At 49.6% G+C, this 17686-nt stretch overlaps 1 protein-coding gene across 1 annotated transcript in view; it reads right to left on the bottom strand.

Annotated features, from left to right (window-relative positions):
- The window catches only part of LOC146810540 (cyclin-J-like), a 207714-nt gene that overhangs the window by 99750 nt on the left and 90278 nt on the right, over nucleotides 1-17686 (bottom strand). Inside the window, exon 3 of the mRNA XM_085617580.1 lies at nucleotides 14136-14346. Within this exon, the coding sequence (XP_085473706.1) occupies nucleotides 14136-14346 (211 nt within the window). The remainder of the gene's footprint in view (nucleotides 1-14135; nucleotides 14347-17686) is intronic.

The raw sequence follows: 17686 nt of genomic DNA, 5'->3' as shown, positions 1-17686 counted from the left end.
AAACAGCCCGAGAGAGGCCCGTTTCGAGGTCTCTTTTAAAAACTGCCGGTGCTCAGCATCAGTGAGACCCGGCCCACTTAAAGCCGTGCCTTCAGCCTAACCAGGGTTTAAGTAGGATGACAAAACTGGGTGGTCTCTCAAAGGGGCGTGGTCGAAGTATTTAAGGGCGTGGCTTAATACACCCGAGCTAAAAACCTGTGCTCAGCATAGTGCGCTACCTGACTGGTATTCTGCCACTTCTGTTATTGCATCCAGATATACAATACAACAGGTGACATTACACCTACAACAAGCCAGGAATATTGGCTTGGTCAATGCTTGCTATTTGCAGATGATAAATAAGCAACAACTAATGCTTCGTTGTATAGAATATTAACAATGCTTGAGTTCTGAAATGTTGAGACTGTAAAAGAACTAGAACGAGACTCTGAAGTTACATCAAAGGTGGTGAAGCTTGGTACTGCTACAGAGATGGGATTTATATTTCACCCTGAGGGTGAGGGCAAAAATGGAGAGACCGAAAGGGGCAAAAACCAAAGGAAATGATGGACGGAGTGTTGGGCATTGCAAGCACTCACCCCCAGTCAACTGATCTGGGTTTAATCCATCACCGTTCTATAGCCCACTCTGCCACCCCAGTTCAGACATGGCCATATGCAAATCAGTCTGACCCTGTGCCTCATGGGAACAGTCCAGCCCGAACTGCCAAGCCATGCCTTCTCTAGACCGGAAACAAGCTTCCTAGGACCGGTTTCAGGGTTTCACCCCTCTTCAGCCAGGATAGCTTGATTCCAGTGGCAAAGTGAGCAAGGGACTCACGTCTGTGCATACCCTGCCAACTTATGGCGAACAAAGCAAAAACCAAAAGGAAATGATGGACGGAGTGTTGGACATTGCAAGCACTCACCCCCAGTCAGACCGAAAGGGGCCCTTCTCAGCACCGTTTTTTTTTTTTGGAGCGGGGTAAGACGTTGTTTAAGACGTAACAAAGAAAATAATATGATGCAAGTTTAAAACACCTTTACCGACTCCCCAATGACCAGAAGATTCCCTTCTCAAGCCATGTGTGAGAAGCACAGGTGTGCAACAATGGCCCCTTTGGCTCAACAAAGTCCTATTAATAGCAGGAAAAAAAAAAAAAAAACAGAATAGGTTTGGCTTCAGGAGTCGCTTTGCGGATGTGGTGCCAAGTGTTCCCGAGGTCATCTGCCCGTTTTTGTGCAATAAACTGGTCACCGAAATTCAAAACGTTCGAATACAGCGACATTTAAATAAGCTCCCAAAACGCACCTTTCCAGGGGCTCTTGTAATGGAATATTTGTTGAGCGCTGTTCTGTGGTTTCCCTTCTATAGTTTTTGCCCTTTGCGCCTTGCATTGAAGCATTTTAGAGAGCCTGTGCATGTAGCGCTAAACGTATGAACTCAAATATTAAGACCGATAGGAAATATTCCTTTCTACACGACCATGGCGATGCTGTGCTCCGAGTTCTCCGTGCTACAGACACGCAGTCGGGGAGAGCAGAGGCTTGTTGAAGGTGTCGCGCCTGCCCTCTGCTGCTCTTAACATATGGCAGAGTCCCTCAAAGGCAGCCCTTCAGAACAATGGGCTCTCCGGTGCCAGGCTCTCCCCCGAGTACAAAGAGCTGCGGCTACCGCTCCGGGGCAGGGCTCCGAGCGAATGAAGGCAGCCAGGACAGGGTTCACGGGAGCAAAGTGCCCCGCTCCAGTCCTGCAGCGACCGGCTGACCCCGTGACCTCGGGAGACAGCAGAAGCTGATCTCCAAGGGGCGTCCACATCATCCGAGGCAGGAATAGTTTAGGAACCTAGCAGCAACTGTGTGTGTGTGGGGGGGGAAGGGAGGGGGGGACTTGACTGTGTGCAGAAGGCTTGGAAACTGCATTGGGAAACAACCTTGGTGTGTCTCGGCTACTCAGGCATGGACACTGCGTCTGCAGACCAGAAATCATAGGGCTCAGCCGGATGTACACAGGCCCAGCTACTGGGGCTCCAACTTCAATAAACTGCAAGGCTTCACCCAGCACACACACCTCATCATTACATGCATCCTCACATTCACACATGCATCCTCACATTCACGCAGCATCCAGACTCAACCTTCTAAAGTTACAGTCCTGCAAGAAGGAGCTCATAGCACGGAGACAAGCTGTTAGACCTGGCCTGGCATTTCTTGGTGTGATTACCCCTGACTTTTTGCCTCTACCTCCTCTATTTTTGATGCAGTGATGAATTTAGTTTTGCTGGCTTAGATGCTTTTGGGCACTTTGCCACTGCTGATCAGTGTCAAAGTGCAAGTGAGCCCTGTATAAAGTGTGATGGTAATTGGTTGTCCATAATTGGTATGTTTGCCTTACTAGTGAAGTCCCTAGTAAAGTGCACTATGTGTACCAGGGCTGGCAATGCAAATGCTACTAGTGGGCCTGCAGCACCAATTGTACCACCCACACAAGTAGCCCTAAAGAGAGATCTCAGGCCTGCCACTGCAGTGCCTATGCGCAGTTTAACTGCCTTGTTGTCCTGACAAGTGCACCCACTTGCCAGGCCTTACCTTCCCTTTTTATGCACATCAGACACCCCTATAGTAAGCCCAAGGTACCCCCCTGGGCAGGGTGCAGTGCATGTGAAAGGTAGGGCATATACTGAGGTGTGTACCATGTCCTGACAGTGAAATACTCCCACATTCGTTTTTCACTGTTGCAAGGCCTTCTTGCCCATAGGACAGAATGGAGAATGCGGTGTCCTATGTTTCCAGCATATCTTCCCATAGGCATAAAATGGAATTTAGTGTGCCTCAACTCAGAATTTAATAACATCTTTTTGTGAAGATGGTTTGTGGATTGTGTGTTTAGAAACCACGCTGTCAGAAGTGGCTGGTTTCTGGTCTTAAACCATCCTGAGTGCCTCTGCCTGGTTGTATATTGCCTGCCTGGGTTTAGGTGTGACAGGGTCTGGGGAGTATCCTGACCCTAGGGAGGAGGTGGTGAGACAAACAGGCTGGCCTGCATTTGATGTGCCCGATCCGTCATCGTAACTGAAGCTGTGAGTAAAGATCGCCGCCGCCGGCCCGAGCCGCAACGTGCTAACGGGGTTCTTGAAACTGAGGCTTGTGTCTCAGCGACTGTGTGCGTGGTGTTATTGCACGCCTGAGACTGCTGTGTGGTCAGTAGTACCGTTTACGAGGTGCCCCGTGATCGCATTGCCCCAGCAGCGTGAAACATCGTCCACACTGCTGTATTGCTGTTTGTGGCCCAAGCCTTCATCGTAACTGAGGCTGTGAGGAAAGACCACCGCCGCCGGCCCGAGCCGCAACGTGCTAAAGGATTTCTGGAAGCTACAAGGTGAAAGGGATCGTGATAGTTGTTAGTCGAGCGGAATCTGTCCAAGATCATCAACGAAGGCAACGCCGTAACCTGTCCGGCTACACCGTCGCCTAGCAACAGAGCCGCAACATGATCAGGAACGCCCAGCAGGACGTCCGACGAGAAAGCGAGAGATCGAGGCAGTGCACCCCGCCAGGTAAGGCTTGGACTCCGGGTCAGGAGCCGCAAGAGCGTGTGGCCTGGGGAGGAGTGCAGGAGAAGTACAGGAGTGCTCCAATCTCTCTCCCGCTGCACCGCGTTTGATGAGCTGAGTCCCCGAGCGGCCCAGACCTGCCCAGCAGGACCAGGGCCACCCCTTTATGCCTATGACCATTCTCTCTGCTTTTGGGGTCTAGTGGGGCCAGAGTTGACCGCGCAGATTCCATTACGAACTGCCTGATTCTTGCATTACAAACCGCATTATTGCCTTACGAACTGCCTGATTCTTGCATTACGAACCGCATTATTATTGCATTATGGACTGCCCGATTCTTGCATTAAGGACTGTCTAATTACTACATTACTAGCTGCATTGCAAACTGCATTGCATTAGGACTGCATTAGAGATCGTGAATTGCTCATTAATACCGCAAGAGCCTACAAGTGATTGCTGGCCTAATAACCGGCCAAGTGAATTATCACAAATACGCATATGTTGGTTTTCTATCGTTTGGTCTCATCGCATTACTTTTTATAAAGATACCGCTATTTTTATGAAACCAGTGTGTTACTGGGAGTGTGGTTGCAAATACTTTACACATTGCCGGGGAGAGAAGCCTGGCTGCTCGTGCCAAGCTACCAGGGGGTGTGCACGGGTCTCTAAGGGTGTGTCCCTCCTTACCCTGACTAGAAGCAAGGGTCCCTATTTGGACTAAGGTACCCATCTCAGCCAACTAGAGACCCCTAGTTCCAACACAAGCTAAGACCAGTGCCCCCATGAAGGCACCACTTTTCCAGGGTGTACGACAGTACCCATTTTTCCAGTGCATGTATAAGTACACCTTTTCCACAGCACGTATGAGCGCCACCTTTCTCCAGGACATATAAAAGAGTGCCCCCTTTTAAAGAGCATACATGAGAATACCCCTTTTCTTAGTGCATGGAGTAGAGCACACTATCTCAGGGGGCCAAAAGTATAGTCTGGTTTGCGGCCGAGGGCCACACCGATGGGGCGGCTGGTGGGTGCAGGGTTAGTGGGGGGCGGGGCTACGAGAGTCAAGAAAAATCACCACCTTTTCAAAATATTACTTGACAGTGGTGTATTTCAAAAGAAGATGCAACTATAAAGCTACAAGGAGGAGGCAAGAGGGTTGGCTAAGCCTGCACTATAGCGTAATGTTGCACGTATTTACTTGCATTGGTTCCTCTCTTCTCTGTGCCTACTTTGACTTTAATGCATTCAGATTTATTTATTCACCATGGTGGGCAATGGGCACAGAGCTCATGCACACTCACGTACGCACATGGAAACACACGTTCATAGACATGCACTTGTGTATACGCACACACTTGCTCACATACAAACACACAGTATTTGAGGCATTTCAGTTTTTAGTTTTGTTTTACACTTTACTCCCACTGCCAGGGGTTGCATCTCCCCTTCTTTGCATGGCTGGAATACAGCAGGCAAAGTTACTATTGGCATTCAAAGGAGGAGGGAGATAAATAGGTGCATGCCTCAAGCAAATGGGTAAAGGAGCGCTGTTTGGGTGAGCAGGGTTAAGGAGGCAGAGAGGACCATAGATTGAGTTTGGGCAGCCAACAGAAGAAGCAGAGAGGGTTATTGGATGTGCTTTGAGCAACTGTGGGGACAGTAAAGGGGGGCATCCGATGTTCTTCCGGGATGTAGGATAGGAGGCGATGGGAGCCACTGAGTTTGCTTCAGACATTGAGAGAGGAAATGGAGATTATCACTGGATGTGTTTCAGTTTATATGGAGGACTAAGGGGGGGCATAGTGTGTACCTTGGCAGGTAATATATGGAAGGGCGGAGGGGTCTTACACTGTGCTTGGCAGCCAGTAAAGAATATGCAAGGGGTCCATTGGATGCACTTGCCGTAACTGTGGTAAGGGAGCATAGGCGCCACTAAGTGTACTTTAAGTGGCTGAGAGGATGGTGAAGAAGGGGGCTTAGACAGGAGTGCCTCTAAGGGTCCGCAAAGGATAGCTGGTTTAAAAATCTTTGGGGGTCAGGATAGGTGGAGGGCTGGGTAGGCTCTCATAGTTCCCATCTGCCAGACGCTTCCCTTCAGGTGAAGGGAAAACCTGATCAATTCTGATACATGCAGTCTTCAGTACAGAACACAAAATTTCGTTGTACAATTCACCATTTTCTTGGGCATACTCAGAATATGCAGCATGTCACATCTGATAAGTGCCCGACAGGGCCCGCCTTGGGTATGGGCGAGCCGAGCCCAGTTCCTGGGGCACCAATATTCAGAGGGGTGCAGCAGGGAGATACCTGACAATGTCATACAAACAGCAGCTCCTTCATCCCACTTGGTCTCAATCGGTTCCAATTAAAGACTTTGTAATGAGCCCTTAATGTACCCCAGTGTAAATTTGATCACTCCATCAACCCCCTGCCCTCCCCCATCTTCCACACACCTCCTGCCATCACACCGCAAGGACCCCCTGCCCCTACAACAAATACCACATTTTCTTTCTGCCCAGGGCGCTGTCCGGGTCATTCCGATGTAGAACCGGCCCTGGTGCCGCCCTCGTCCCAGGTGTTGATATTTACCAGGCACAGTAAATACCCCACCACCACCAGCCTCACTCAATCAAGTCCAAGGTAGTCCCGAAACAGAGGCATTCATCACAAAGGGGAGTTTAACTCTAAATCTTAGCCAAATTCTGGTTTGCACAGGGATTGAAAATCTGGGTAAACACCACCTCAATTAAATTCCAATACATGTAGTAGTATGGAAAGCATCAAACACGCATGTTATTCCTAATTTTTAAATAGATACATTTTTTTGTAATAAGAGTATTTATCGTATCTGTAACAGGCTCTCCCATAATGAGGATCAGAGTATATAATCGAAATATGTACGTGAATGTTTATTACGGTTAAAACAGTCAATGGTCACCCAGGTAAACCTAGATATTATTCTACAACCATCATGAAAGAATGCCATTAATAATATGACATGATTAAAGACACAGAGTTCAAAGCACTTTCAAATGGAAAGCATATTGTAGTCCGAATTTCTGAAGCATCTTCCTAGCTCTGGACTGAGCACCAAGCGCTTTATGGCTGGTTGAGTAAGGTGCTACTCCTTTTATGTGTACGGTCGTATGACCGTGATCAGTGATGTGTTGACTAAAAGTTGTGTGAATTGATAATGTGTGCTAGACCCTGACTTGATACAGCAGCATGTAACAGGATTTTATGCGTGGAATGATCTGTAAAAGGCTAACAAGGATAGCTTTGCACTTTGCCTATACAAACAGGAGTGTTTTGCTAAGGCACAAGTTACTTACCTTCAGTAACGATATATCTCTAAGAAACATTAGTTAGTTATAGATTCCTTACCTGAGAATTACCCCGAGGCGTCAGAGTGGATCCGGAAAGTTTTGTCATCATTCTTTCCGCGCCAGAAACGCAGAGCCATGCAAGACACTGATCACTGGTGCACAAAACCTGGGCCCTGAAAGGATGTCCTTAACCCTAGAAATTACCTCGCAGAACGGGGAGGATGGATGGGTGGGGCGGTAAGGAATCTATAACTAACTAATGTTTCTTACAGATATATATTGTTACCGAAGGTAAGTAGCTTGTGCATCTGAAAAACACTTTAGTGATAGATTCCTTACCTTAGAATAGATACCCCAGCAATACAGACCCCGGAGGTGGGTCTGCGAACCAAGATCGCACCAGAAAATCCTGGAGAACAGAACGGCCAAAGAAGCAGTCTCTCCGGACTAGGCTGTCCAGGCAGTAGTGTTTGGTGAACGTGTGCAGCGATGCCCATGTAGCTGACTGACAGATGTCATTCAGAGGCACTCCCCTTCCCAAGGCAATAGTGGCTGCCGTCGCCCTGGTGGAGTGAGCGCGTAGCCTGACTGGAGGCTCCTTTTTAGCCAGAGAGTAACAAGCCTTAATACACAACACGACCCATCGAGAAATAATGCATTTGTGTACGGCCTGACCCTTCTTTACACCCACGTAACAAACAAAAAGTTGTTTATACACGCGGAACTGTTTAATGCGATCCAGATAGAAAGAGCGCACGTTTTGGGTCCAGACGCTGGAGCCTCACTTTCTCCTTTAAAGATGCGGAAAGAAGGGGGGCAAAGTAATAGTCTGCACGATGTGGAAGGCAGAGACCACCTTAGGAAGGAAGGATGGATGGGTCCGGAGAACCACCTTGTCCGGATGAACAGACAGGAAAGGAGGTTTTGAAGAAAGAGCCTGGAGCTCACTCACCCTTCTAGCAGAAGCGATAGCTACCCGGAAAGCAGTTTTAGGAGTCAAAAGACATAAAGGACAGTTATGTAGCGGCTCAAAGGGAGCACACATTAAATAGGTTAGCACAAAATTCAAGTCCCACTGAGGCATAACGAAGGGGATTGGAGGAAAAAGATCCGTCAAGCCTTTTAGGAAACGGTTAACTACAGGGGACCTGAAAAGAGAAGGCTGATCTGGCAACCGAAGGATGGCTGAAAGATAGCCCTTGATAGTGCCCAGAGCAGAGCCCTGCTGGGCAAAAGAGAAGTAACAAGAGTACTTCAGAAAGAGGGGCAGAAAGGGGATCCACAGCCTTTGTTGTGCACCATGTCACAAATTTGTTCCACCTGCAGGCGTATACCATCTTTATGGAGGGACGCCTGGCTGCAAAGATTACGTCACAGACTTCAGGAGGCAAGTCGAAAGAAGTCAACTGACGCCGCTCAATCTCCATGCAAGGAGGTAGAGACTGGACCGGTTCGGGTGGAGGACCGTCCTCATCTGCTGCAACAGAAGATCCTCCCGAAGAGGCAGTCTGATCGGAGGATCAATGGCCATGTTGAGCAGCTCGGGATACCAGACTCTTCGTGCCTAATCCGGAGCCACAGGAATGACTAGGGCCCGGTTGCGCCTGATCTTCAGCACTCTGGGCAGAAGTGGTATTGATGGAGGCGTACAGCCGACCGCAACTTCACTTGCGACAAAAAGTGTCACCGAGCGAGTGCGCCTTGGAGATTCCAACGCGGAGAATTGCTGACATTGCGCGTTCTATTCGGTGGCGAAAAGATCTAACCAAGGCTCTCCCTACTGTTGAAAGAGACCTTGCACCACGTCCGAGTGAAGACGCCATTTGTGATCCATCAAGCACCTGCGGCTGAGTTCGTCCGCCATGGCGATCAGAGAACCTGCCAGGTGTTGAACCACCAAGGAAATACACTGATGTTCCAGCCATGTCCAGAGGCGGAGGGCCTCCTGACATAGGGTTCACCACCCCACTCTGCCCTGTTTGTTACAGTACCACATGGCGGTGGTGTTGTCCGTGAATATCTGCACTACTCTTCCCCGGACAGAGGGAAGGAATGCCTTCAGTGCGAGACGAATCGCCCGGAGATCCAGAAGGTTGATGTGAATCCAGACTCCGCCGGAGACCAGAGGCCTCTGATCTCCGCCTCTCCCATGTGGCCGCCCCATCCCAGAAGGGATGCAACAGTCACCACAGTGTGGTCTGGCTGGGGAAGGGAGAGGGATCTGCCATTGACCCAATCCTGGTTTGTGAGCCACCACTGCAGTTGTTGAGCAGTGCCCGTTGAGATCTGGACGCAATCGGACAGATTCCCCTAATGCTGCGCCCACTGGAACTTCAGGTCCCACTGCAGAGCCCGCATATGCCACCTGGCATGATCAACCAGAAGGATGCAGGAGGCCATGAGGCCCAGCAGCCTCAGGGTCATTTTGACCGAAACCCAGGATGGAGGCTAAAAGATCGGACTCATAGCCCGAATATCCCGGACTCGCTGTTCAGGAGGATTGACCCAAAACCGTGTTGTGTCCAGAACCGCTCCGATGAAGTGGAGCTTCTGAGAGGGAATCAGGTGCAACTTTGGCACATTGATGGAGAACCCCAGCGAATGCAGGAGGTCGGCCGTAGTCTGGAGGTAGGAGACGACTGAAACCCCTGATCTGCGCAGATGAGCTGCGACCACCACCATCACTTTCGTGAACACCCGAGGGGCAGGTAAGGCCAAAGGGGAGAACGGTAAACAAAGTGCTCGTGGCCTACCGTGAACCATAGGTAACGCCGGTGGGCCAGCAGTATGGGGATGTGAAAATAAGCATCCTTTAAGTCCTACGCTGCCATCCAGTCTTGCGGGTCGAGGGCAGACAAGACCTGAGCAAGCATCAACATCTTCAACTTCTCCTTCCGGAGGAAGCGATTGACGTCCCCGAGGTACAAGATAGGACGCAGGCCTTTGTCCTTGTTGGGAATCAGAAAGTAGTGGAAGTAACAACCACGGCCTACTTCTGGGACAAGAACACGCTCAATGGCTCCCTTGGCTAAAAGAGCCGTAACTTCCTGCTGGACAAGGGCCAGATGATCCTCCGACATGTGGTGGCATCACAGCGGCATGGCTGGAGGGGTAGTTTCGAAGGGGAGAAAGTAGCCCTTTCGGACAATTTGCAAAAACCATCTGTCCGACGTGATGGTGTGCCAGTGGGGGAGGTGATGGCGAATTCTGCCGCCCACTGGTGTTTGATGGGCCTGAAAGGTCGGACTAGGAGGGTTTGGAGGCTGCTGCAGAGGAGGGGTTGGTGACTGGCCCGCCCACTGGCCCCCGGAACCACGCTGGTTGTTTCCACATCCCCAGCCGCGCGAAGGTTGGGTAACTTGCTGCGGCCTGTGGCTCTGGGTGGGACGTAGGGTTCACCCCTTCCGTAGCCACGAAAGGGGCGAAAAGCAGACTGCGCCGGATGGGTGGAGAGACCCATGGACTTGGCCGTAGCCCGTGAGTCCTTGAAGAGCTCTAGAGCGTTGTCTGCTTTGTCGCCAAAAAGGCGACTGCCATCAAATGGCATGTCCATCAAAGTGTTCTGAACATCCCCTGAAAAGCCAGTGGACCTCATCCAGGCATAGCGACGAAGAGCTACCAACGTTGAAATGGTCCTGCCCAGAGAGTCGGCGGTGTCCAGCCCACAACGTATCGTATACTTTGCTGCATCCATCCTGGCGGCAACAGCCTGGGAGAGCACTGCCCGGGCCTCCTCCGGACACTGATGCAGCACTTGCTCCACTGTATCCCTCACTGAGTGCGAATAACGGCCAAAGAGGCATGCAGTTTTACGGACCGCAGTCCTAAGCTGGCGGAAGAGAAAATCTCCTTGCCAAGGTGGTCCAGCTTCTTGGATTCCATTTCCGGTGGAGCGGTAGGGAAGGCGCTCGTGGAGGTAGAAGCTTGAACTACCAAGTGGGGTCACCCAGAGCCGAGCGGTGGCATTGGGCAATCATCCTGTCCCCGTGTTGGGCTTGGACCACGTGCCCAAAAGGACGTCAGTGAGGGCCTCATTTAACGGCAGCAAGGGCACCGGAGAGCTCGCAGCCGGTTGAAACACCTTTGCCAGGTTAGTCCTGACCGCCACCGTAGGAAGCTCGAGGTTGCGAGCCTCGGCCGCCCTACACAACACCACTGCGTATGACGCTCCCTCCTCCGTAGCCACGGTAGGAGGAGACAACATGCCAAGGTCAGGGGAGGTGTCCAAACCACTGGCATCCCCCAGTTCCTCTGTCCGGTCCTGCTCAGTGTCTAACTGGTCAGTCAAAGGGTCACCTGACCCCTCTCAGCCCTTATCCTCTGGATGCCATTGTTAAAAAGGGACCCCAGGAGTGAACAGGGGCATAAAAACCCCACCCGACACCAGATCCGGCGTCGGACGATGCTGGTCCGGCTCCGTGTCCACGTCAGGATGGAGGCTGGGGTCGATGCCGGCAGGGGAGCCGACCGACACCGAACACGGTAGTGGTGCCATGAGAAGCATAGTTGGAGGCATAACCAGGTCAACCAGTGCCGATCCGGATCCAGGCCTGGTTCCGAAGGGGACCTGCAGCGCCGGAGCCGCCTGCAGCAAAGACCTAGGACCCCAAACAGAGTCTGCGGGGCCCGAAGGCACGCCGGTGGTAGTCGGTTTGCCCAAAGATGGCATGCATCGTCTCGTAGAACATACGAAGCTGGGCTGGGGTTGCTCTGGGTCCCGGAAAGGGAGGGAAACTGAGTCTGCCCTTCGGGCTCCGCGGGAGGGGCACCACCTGCGTGCCTCGTCGGATCGGCCGACCAACAAGGAGAAGTCGAAGAGCGACAATGCTTCTCCTTATGCTTCGACTTACCCGACCGAGTGCAAAGACTTCGAGGATTTCGAACTGGAACGATGGTGGCTCTGCGACCGGTCCCTCGACCGCCCTCTAGAGCCGACTGCCGGCATTCAAACAGCTTTAGGGACCACTCCCGCAAAACCTTTGGCGCAATTGACTGGCAGTCAGAGCACGACTTGGGGTCGTGGTCACACTCCAGGCAAAAGAGGCACACGAGGTGCGGATCCATCACCGACAGTCGGTTAAGGACCCGCAGGACTTGAAACTGGGCATCCCTCGTGCACCTATTCGTAGTCGAAGACTCGAAACAAGAAGTCGACAAAAGTCGAGAAAAAGTTACTCAAAAATTGACCGAGGTACCGCTCTTCCCGTGCCTGCGCTGGCCGGCACGGAAAAAGAAAGAACTGACGTCAGCGCGCGAGGGCAGAGTCTAAGTAGCTGGCGCAACGTCATTCCGGGGACCACGACGCAGACGACGGAGGCGGAGCCGACCAACGCCACCTTCCAACACACAGGGGTACAGCTGACGGAAAAACTTTCCAGATCCAGTCGGACGCCTGGGGGTAATTCTAAGGTAAGGAATCTTTAACTAACATGTTTGTTTCAGACTGCAAGGTTGTTAAAACATTGCTTCCAGAAGAGAGACTAATTCCTGAAAGCACATTAAAGCAGAAACCATTTTTAAGCCTAAGGCCCAAACCTTAGAGCCATGGGCACTTTTATGCAACAAGACCGTAGAACTGTATCTGAAAATGTATATTTTAGTGCCCAAGAGTAATAGGGATTCCTTCCTCGCCATCTTGTACTGGTAATTCCAAGGGTGGGGGTGGGGGGGGGGTGCGGGGGGATGAGGAGGGGCACAGGCTAGCCCAATCCACAAGAGCCCCCCTGCTGCAGTCCGTAAAAGGTTGCATATGGGGTTGAAAAGTGCAGGCTGTGGATGGCGACGTCATCGGCAAAGGCAGCAGAAAGCTTTCAGAAGGCCCCTCCAAAGTCAACTGTGAATGTGCAACAGCTGACTTTAAAGGGGCCTTTGCTTCCCGCCAGTGCCAGGCGTGCATCATCATCAATGCTCTTGAGAAACACAAAATAGGGCCGCTGGAGTATGCGCAGGGAAATTGTTATCACGCATGCTCCAGCGGGCCTCTTTTGTTTGACTGAGAGCCCGGCTGCTTCAAATGTGGTTCGGTGAAAGGTCCGCGAGCTGCCTAGGATGGTCTGCCGGGCTGTACTTTCAGTACCAAGGGAGTACAGTGACAATATCAGTAGGAAAATGTTCTTTACATGCATAATCGAAGAGAATGCCCACTTTCCCAGGGTGAGACAGTAAGTATACAAAACAGTGAAGGATGAAATGCTTGAACTATTCTTCGCTACTGGTAATCACGCTGGGCCGCATCCTAATCCATCATTATTTTGCATACCATGCCACCTCAGCTTGGACCCAGTAATATGCAATTCATTCTTGACCCTGTTCCAAGTTACAGTCCAGCTCGAACTGCCAAGCCAGGTCCTCCCTGAACCAACCCACAAGCTAACCAGGACCGGTTTCACCCTAGTTGTGTGCTCATCATCCAGGTACAGCTTGGTTACAGCCACAGTATGCATGAAACTTACGTTTGGCCCTGTCGCACTTAGGGCCTCAACTGCAACAACAAGGTGATGGATGGAATATTTGAATTGCTGTGGCTGCTAAGATTATTTCAAGCACTCCATCCATCACCTTGTTGTTGTTGCAGTTGAGGCCCAAAGTGTGACAGGCATGCCCAGGTGTGGGTTTTGTGCACACTGTGCTGCTATAATCAAGCTATTCCTGCCTAAAGATCCCAAAATAGGGTGAAACCGTTCCTAGTATGCTTGTATTTCAGTTCAGGGACGACCTGGCTTGGCAGTTCGGGCTGGACGGAGGTCCAAATTGCGGTGCCATGGTGTGGGAAAAACTATGGATAGGGAGGCGGCCTGAGTGTTTGCCAGTGGCTGATTTTAATTCAAGCATTCCGGCCATCACCTTGTTTTCTGTTGCACTTTTACAGGGGACACACAGGAGAGCACCCCAATGCAAGTGTGCGTAGAGGATTGCGTCCACCTTTGCCAGAGCACATGAAAGACAGAACCTCTTTCCCTGTGCAAGTCTTAGTGTCATTTGTGCAGTACATGAATACAAGCGTGTCCATTTTCCAGTTCAAGTAAGTGATTCCAACTGACACTCAACACATGACTAAGGCACGTACCATTATTTATAATAAGACATTTGCAATGGAATCCTTGTGCCTCTCAGTGCAGGCTAGGCTCACTGTGGTGGGAAACAGATGCAGTGTCCACGTCTTACGCATAAAGTGCCTCTAACGCAACCAAATTATAACGTGATTGAGCACTTGTTCCAGACAACTACTCAAAAGCCATCTTAAGTAGATAACTCTGTGTAGACAGCAAGGCACTTACTTGCAAGGAGCAAACAGGAGAGCGCGATGACATACAGCTGCTTGATTGCCACATCGTAGTGATCCATGAAGAGGTCCAGCAAGTAGACGGCGAGGTGCCGCGCCGTAGGGCAGAGCTGGTAGCGGTTGCAGAGAATAGCCAAGAGGTCAGCAAAGTATCGCCGCATGCCAATCTGTGGTGAATGCGCATGGTAGGTGGGGAGCTTCAGCTCCTGAAAACAAAAACACAAAAGGTTCATGAAGAGGAGTCTTAACAAATGGACATACCTGCTGACCTCCTGCGACATATTGCATACGATCAGACCCAAGTATATTAATAAAAACCTTAAAGGACATGGCACAGAGGTAATACTAAGGCGTAATTATATATAAAAACATTTATAAATGGGAACAATTTGCAAGTTGAAAGGATTCGGAAGGACAGAGATAAAATAATGAAACCGGGAGAAAAAAACCTCAGCAGGTTTTCTGTACTTTCTTCTTGGTTTATTTTGGAGTGAAATGGGAGTGAAGTTTTAGTGAGAAGGATTCACTCCCAAGTGTAGTCCTTAAGATAAATATGGCAACATTATGAAGCTCTGTTGAGTAATCTTTTTTGGTAAGGTATCCAGACAGTACAACTCCATCAGTCACTCTTTTACATTTCACTCAAATTTGAGACCATTTTTCAAACAGTCCCCTAGAGCAGTGGTTCTAAATCTTCTGACTTCTGTGGACCCCCACTGAATCCTTATTGGAATGAGGGGACCCCCACTGAGTGATCATTGTAATTCAGGCAACTTGGCCTAAGCAGTTTTAATGAGTTTAACTTGCAAAACAATACACAAAATTACTCAAATAAGAATACATCAAACAAATAGGCAAATAATTATTTTAAATAATTCACAAACAAATATTAGAAAAAAACGCCATTTTTTTATTTTAATGTTCCAGTTGGAGGTTTTCAAAATTTAACTGACATCACCCATCATTCATACTATATTCTGTTTGATGAACTTGCACTGTTCCCAGACAACAACCTGAGGACAACAACTACATTTTTAGCCTCCAATTTCAAATTCCTTCACATTTACAGAATGTTTTGCATATTTATATACACCTTACTGTTATTATTTCATTTGTTAAGAAGTTACTGATTAGGTGTCGCAGACCCCCAAGGGTCCCCAAACCACAAGTTAGGAACTGCTGCCTCAGGACAGAAGGTTTACAGGTGTCTAACATTCACAACGCCACTAAGTCTGCTGTATGCAGCTATGCCCACAGTGTTGTCATTAGCACAGTTGTGGGTAAGGAGGTTCTCTTGGGATACAGCTTTTCAGTAAAAGAATGATCACTCCTATAGAACACAAGAAGCAGAAAGTAACAGTGGCAGACAAGGGAATAATGGACTGAACACAACACAGTTGGGTACAGGCATGGTCAATAGAGGAAACAGGCCGGACTGGGAACTCAAAGCAGCCCTGGCAATTCAGTCAGGCCAACTCCTGGGATGGCGCGGGCGGGTTGGGGGGTAGGGTGAGGACAGGAGGCAGTGCAACAGTGAAGCACTGCTGCTTTTGTTACTGGGCACAGATATTGCAGTACCACTGCAAAACTGGCCCTCATCCTTCCAGCCTCCCAGGGAAATGCCGGATGCCCGGAACAGCCAGTCTGGCCCTAGGAGGAAATGCCAACAGGTGCAGAAAATACAAGTGCAAGCCTAAGTAAGAGAACGGAGGCAAAGAGACAGTCGATGTATTACCAACAGCGAGGTAGCAGGGTCAACCAAAAGTGACACTGAAAAGGTGTACGGTGGCCATCTTCCAAGGTACACATTATCTTGGGAAATCATAGCAGCTCAGAAACAGAGTGGACTTCAGCATTCTTTAATATTGAAATTTGGAGAGACGTGGGTTCCCCACCACCAACAAAACTTACTAAGGTGCCCAACAAATGATGTCCAACAGTCCCACAATGCAGTAGGTGTCTAATCAGAGGCTAGTATCTCCAACAGTCCTTTGCCTCCGTCATCAACTCCTCTTTCTTTACTGCTCGCAGCGCAGAGAAGTGTTTTTTAATCTTTTCTGCATTGCATGAGCTGTTTAATTTCTTGTGCATGTTTTAGCAATGCAGGAACGCTTTGCGCTCCTACACGACCATACTATATATTCCTAGCAGTGGTAGAGTGCGGTGGGATCCTCCTCCCGCTAGGGGGCATTGTGGTAGCGCTGTTTCTCTACGGCCAACAGTGCGCGATTTTGGAATTCCGGTCACTGGGGATCCAGAACCACATGCTGTTTGCCACAGCCTCTACCTGCCCCTAGTGAGTGGCACCCCCATCTTGGGTCTGTACAGGCTTGCAAGCCTGAATTGATTGTTACCAGACGGCCGGAGGGTCTGGTTTGAGTGCCTGCTTTGTCGCCCCACTGGGTTCTGTATTGTTGACCGCCTGTGAAGCCTGTATGGGACACGCTCATAGGTGGCCTCAGCACACCATTAAAATTAAGAACCAGGGGGTGGTGTCTCCAGGGCTTGGACACCTCGGATGGTGAGTCTCTACTATTGACTCCAGTACCCAAATTGATATCGCTTCGCGCTTAGCCCCTATTAATAGGCACAGATAGAGCGCCGCGCTTGGGTTTGCACTAAACAGGTACCCAATTAATAACTGCTCTATAACCAGGGCCAACGGAATTATGAGAATTGTGCAGCTGGGCGATTTTTGCCCAATTATAGATTTGCCGCATAATCTATCATCCGCCACAATCTGCAGATTTTACAAAGAGAATGCGTTTCTAGCTCAAAAAAATTAAAAATTACTAAAAATGCAGCGAGAAGTGCTGCTGCATAATGGAAGGTACTTCAACAAAGCTGAAGTTATCTCCTCTGTTGCATATAGCTTTATTTGGATGTTAAACAGGTACTAAGACGGTGCAACCAATACCCAGATAGTATTACCAAGTTTAACAAGCATTGGCATAGCCAATAGGTCTCGCTTTTGGGACCTTATAAGTGTTTAGCCATGCAACAGTTGATGTTGTTGCACCAAGGATATTGTGCTGCATAACTAAATACTTATAAGGTCCCAAAAGCGAGACCTATTGGCTATGCCAATGCTTGTTAAAATTGTGATTAGTGCCTGAAAAAGCCAAGTGTCTGAAAGCACATAAAATCAGAAACATTTAGATCACTTCCTTCTGTGACCATTTTCGCACATGCCCACATTAGAAATTGTACCAGTCAACAGCCTCGCTTTCAGCCTCACTTTCTCTTTAAAATGTCAGACGCCACCACAGGAAGATGCAACATAAGCTGAAGCAGCAGTGGAGGCTGCAGGCATCGGTGCTGCTCTAATGCCCACTACCACCTCCTCACTGTCATTAAACATTCGGACAGCAGCATTAATGAAGGGGATAAAACGTAAGAGGCTGCGGAAGTGGGTTCTTGTGATAAATTTTGTTTGTGTGTAGGTTTCACCTAAATACCAGCGGTCTCTAGTGGAAGCCTGTTTGACAGCATTTACTACATTAGTCTCTTCCGGGCATTTAGAGCAGTGCAAAGTCACAGCTTGGA

This window comes from Triturus cristatus, chromosome 7, assembly GCF_964204655.1.
Source record: "Triturus cristatus chromosome 7, aTriCri1.1, whole genome shotgun sequence".
Classification (NCBI taxonomy): Eukaryota; Metazoa; Chordata; class Amphibia; order Caudata; family Salamandridae; genus Triturus; species Triturus cristatus.
Note: the sequence above shows the minus strand (reverse complement) of the source record. Positions and strands in the feature narration are given on the sequence as shown.